Below are 4,557 nucleotides of genomic sequence, written 5' to 3'. Positions count from 1 at the left end.
GGCAACAACAATACTACAGCGAGGATAAAAGTTACGCCTTCTTTCTTTGCTTGAACATTTGGGCGGTGTTATGCAAATCTTCCCAGATCGTGACGTAGGTATGTGGGGGCGTGTTAGAACGAGCCATTTTAGGTAGGCATGGCTGACTCTTAACTTTTATAAAGAATATCTCTTTGGATTTGAGACTTTAGTCTTTGCAACTTTACAGATCTTCTTTATGCACCAAGAGCTTGTAACACTCCAAAGAGAAAGGAAAAAATTGAAATCGCATCATATGACCCTTTAAAGTATATTAAAATAATATTACAACCAATATTAGAAATTGCAATAATATTTTCAAGTATGTACTTGGAACTATTGTACAGCAAATACTGTTTTTTTTTTGTATTTTTGATCAAATAAATACAGCCTTGATGAGCATAAGAAACTCCATTAAAAAACATTGGGATCAGTACGATTTTTAAACATTTGAAAAGCAGTGCGTGCGTGTATATATATATGAGCAATATCACTCGAGTACGAGAGCGATACCGGCTCTATATCAGCATGGCTGTGATTAGGCCAGAGGCACGAGGCCGCAGGCCATCAACAGCTGCTGATATAGAGCCGGTATCGCTTGAGTACGACAGTGATATTGCGTTTAAACAACAGTTCGACAGAACGTGTGTAATTAAACAAGAAACAACGGAGTGCCTAATAATACCAGTACAATATCTCACGGTTCTCAACCAATCAGATTTGAGAACCAGAACCAAATAAATGTATGTATGTATTTGGCATAAAAGAAAAATCTATAATTTTGACCCATACAATGTATTTTTGGCTATTGCTACAAATATACCCCAGCGACTTAAGACTGGTTTTGTGGTCCAGGTTCACACATATACACATATATATATATATACACACACACATACATAATTTTAGGGGACCAATATTAATGCATGCTATTATAGCTTGTGTATAAACTAACAAAAAAGCTTTAAATGTTCTTTTCAGAACTCACTGCATTTGAATGTAAGCTTTGCTTTAACCTACATTTTTTGTAGAAGAGGCTCAGAGAGTTTGAACGGAGTGCTTTGGTGCCTGGTGCGAGGGGCTCGGACTCTGTTGCTGGGGGTTGACGGCTCGGCCGCACAGGAGACAGATACCTGAGGAAGGTGAGAAGGTTAAACACATTACATTCACATTTTGCCAATGAAAAGGAGATAAAAATGAGAGCGCTAATGAATGTCAGTTAAAATACTGTTTTACTGTGCAAAACTGCGTTACTGTGAACGGAAAATTTTTGTGGTTTTGAAACCGTGACTTTTCCAAACCGCGGTATACCTTGAAATCGGTTATCTTCCCATGCCTACTGTGTAACGCTTTTGAAGTCTTAAAAACACAACAAAATACAGTAATACTGTGAAATATTACAATTTAACACAATGTAACACACACAGGGTTCCCACTCTTTCACGAACACCAGATGCAAGGACTTTCAAGGACCTTTTTAAAGCACCATTTATTTTATATCAAGCACCTATCAAATTCACACCACAGCATATGTAGTGTCATGTGAAAAATTTGTGTTTACTATTGTCATTTTGCATCATTGACACACTATTTTCCTAATTAATGCTGTTCAGTTGCTTTGACACAATCTGTATTGTTAAAAGCGCTATATAAATAAAGGTGACTTGACTTGACTTGACACACCCAGTTTAAGAGCAGTGTTTGTCTTATTGTAATTAGGAGCGCTTGTCCTACTAATTAAAAAAATTTAGGAGCACCTTCTGATCAATAATCAAAAATTCTGATCAAGAATTAGCCTTCACCCGCTCAGGGCTCTAGGCTGCGCATCAACACACACGTTTTTTTTTCGCGCTCCCCCATCTCCACCCCCAATCATTAGTGCCGCTTGTTCTGTCTTTGACAGAACATATAGCACAATTTTTTAAATGGCGCCATAAACAAAATTTTTTTCAAATTTAATTCAAGCGCTTTCAAGGACCTATGTTTGTTTTCAAGTACTTTCCAGGCCTTGAATCCACATGTCTGAAATTCAAGTACTTTCAAGAAGCGTGGGAACCCTGCACACACATATATTATGTTTTGAATGTAAATGTAACTTAACAAGAATCTTTATGTAACCGTTACAACAATCGAGGTGAACAAAACATTCAGTCTTTAGATTTAGCTTTTGAATCAGATCAACAGATTCATTAAAAAATACCAGCTCAAAAGAATGATTCATTCACAAACCAGACTGATTCAGTCATTGAGTTTAACTTATGATCAATGATCCAGTCACAGCGGTTTTGGGGAGTTGACTCACTGGAGGGGAAGATTAGCAGCAAATTACTTAAATATTGGTTTGCTCATGCATAATTTGTTTGAAACCTGATTTCAAAGGGGATGTTGAGCTTTTTTAAAACACAGACAGTCTACAGTATGCATATATTAATGCAACATGAATTTGCATGAACTGAAATGTCAACGGTTTCCCAGCATTGCACAAAACTAGCGTATGAGGCTGACCATATGCAAGTGGTTGACCTTGTTTTAGAGAAACATTTATATACCGTAGACTTACCACAGCTCACAGACAGGCATTCTCTTTGTGTGCATAGCAACCGGGCCTAATAACTTACGAGCTTGCCTGCAACCTAAAAAACCCCAGACTTTTGGTTCCCTGTTTGCTACTCAAAAGAAATCACGCCACTTTGTTCTCACGCAAAGGTCCCACTGAAACATTAATCTTATAGTGCAGCAATACACTGAACCATGACTAATCCGACTTTGAATTACACAATAGCTATTTCAAAAACTATCTCCGCTGGGAAAAAAACTAAATTATACGCCCAAAAACCCCAGAAGCATTTTTATTGTCAGAATAAACTCAAATTATTGTATATATTTTTATATTTACCAGCTCAGGCATTCTCTGAAAATCAGACTCATGTACACCAATTAAACATAATCCTTTTAAAATGGCCCAATAAGTGTCAAATCACAAGATAAAATCATTTAGTAATTTAAACCCTTTTTTTAAATGAAGATTTAAACTAAACCTTTTGCTAATCGGCACTGAGGTATTTTGTGTCAAAGGCTGAGGGTAAGATCCTCATGTTTGAACGTGACAGAATGAACGTCCTAAAGATGTTGATTCAGATGCGAGTTCACATCTGCAAAATGATCTTGTTCTGATTTTGTTTGCTTTCCCATGCACTGGTTATGCAATAAATTCCTATGTTAGAATGGGGCTCATTTCCTCTTTAACCCAAATTAATTTTAGACGTCGCAGCTGCATGTGCAGCATCCTGTAAAAGCAGTGGTAGAAATGGACTCCAAAAGTTGATTCCTCAATTAATATTAGTTCTAGTATCAAAGGTAAGTAGTACAGGAATTGATTCTTTAACATATGACGCTATACCCTCTTGACAGGATGTTGTGCGGTTCAGAATTGCACAGCTCTAGTTCTGAGGGATGACTTACAGGTCAGCAGCAGTGTGGTTGTGATGTAGGGGTTGGTTTAGTGTTGCAGGGGGCTCTGCTTGTTCACCAGGTCCTTCCTCACGAGACTGTTTGAGGAGGTCAAAGAGCGGAGAGTCCTGCACAGAAGAACAAGATGTTGAGTTACATCACTGATCCGAAACTGAGAGCGCCTTATAAAAGAGGAACTGATTAGAGGATACAATGCGTGTTATACTGAATGAGGCACTGTTTGTAATTTCACTTGAACACTATGTGATTAATAAATTCATTTATATATTTCATTCCCAATTTTATTTTATAAAGTAAAAAACTACTTATATTAAACTATAAAAGACAGATTTTTAAAAGAAAATAATAAAAATACATTTTTTTCCTTGGTGATTTAATAATTCACACTTCAAACGGTTAATACCTGAAAGATAATAAACAACAGAATTTTAAGAGGAAAAGAGGTAAAAGATTGAATCTTTTTTTTTTTTACATTTGCAAGCTTTTTACTCAAATAATTTCATTCAAATAACTGGTTGGCCAAAAAGTATAATGAACTTGATTTACAAGCTGAATGAGTTTGCATAATGTGTTGTATGTATGATGTCACGTCGAGTTAAATGTGTGAACTTTGGACTGGCAATCCCTCTTTGTAAGTGCCTAGGAATCAATGAGCAATGTGCTCTTGCATACAAACACACACAGACAGACAGACAGACAGACACACACACACACACACCTTATAATCGAAAAGAAACCACAAGGAAAAAGCAAAACAAAAACGACACGCCACTTTCTAGCAAAGGTCTGAACAATCAAGGGCCCCAAAATAAAACAAAATACATTGTATGACTATAACTATATGCCTTTCTCAAAAACCTAATTTTCACAATGGGATTCACTTTGATTTTAAAGTATAAAATTAATCAAACTAGTTTCAAAGACTGCTCATTCTAGCACTAGAGAATCACAAATACTTAATACAACTACATAATATTATGCTTTGCACAAACCTTTTTTCTTATGAAGTAATGACCAATGATTCATGGTTTAGGTGGCACCAATCTTAGATAGTCTCTACTATATATT

The 4,557-nt window shown here is 36.3% G+C and overlaps 2 protein-coding genes across 2 annotated transcripts in view; one reads left to right on the top strand and one right to left on the bottom strand.

Moving 5' to 3' along the window:
* Window positions 1–4,557, bottom strand: part of LOC107731452 (retinoblastoma-associated protein-like) — a 28,810-nt gene that overhangs the window by 7,205 nt on the left and 17,048 nt on the right. Inside the window, exons 18-19 of the mRNA XM_016542539.1 lie at window positions 3,481–3,596; window positions 1,039–1,151 (exon numbers count right to left, since the gene is read on the bottom strand). Coding sequence (XP_016398025.1) covers window positions 1,039–1,151; window positions 3,481–3,596 — 229 coding nt within the window. The remainder of the gene's footprint in view (window positions 1–1,038; window positions 1,152–3,480; window positions 3,597–4,557) is intronic.
* The window catches only part of LOC107731453 (lysophosphatidic acid receptor 6-like), a 17,676-nt gene that overhangs the window by 10,183 nt on the left and 2,936 nt on the right, over window positions 1–4,557 (top strand). The gene's annotated exons all lie outside the window — the stretch shown is intronic.

The sequence above is a fragment of the Sinocyclocheilus rhinocerous genome, unplaced genomic scaffold, assembly GCF_001515625.1.
Source record: "Sinocyclocheilus rhinocerous isolate Xijiao unplaced genomic scaffold, SAMN03320098_v1.1 scaffold2988, whole genome shotgun sequence".
Lineage (NCBI taxonomy): Eukaryota > Metazoa > Chordata > Actinopteri > Cypriniformes > Cyprinidae > Sinocyclocheilus > Sinocyclocheilus rhinocerous.
Note: the sequence above shows the minus strand (reverse complement) of the source record. Positions and strands in the feature narration are given on the sequence as shown.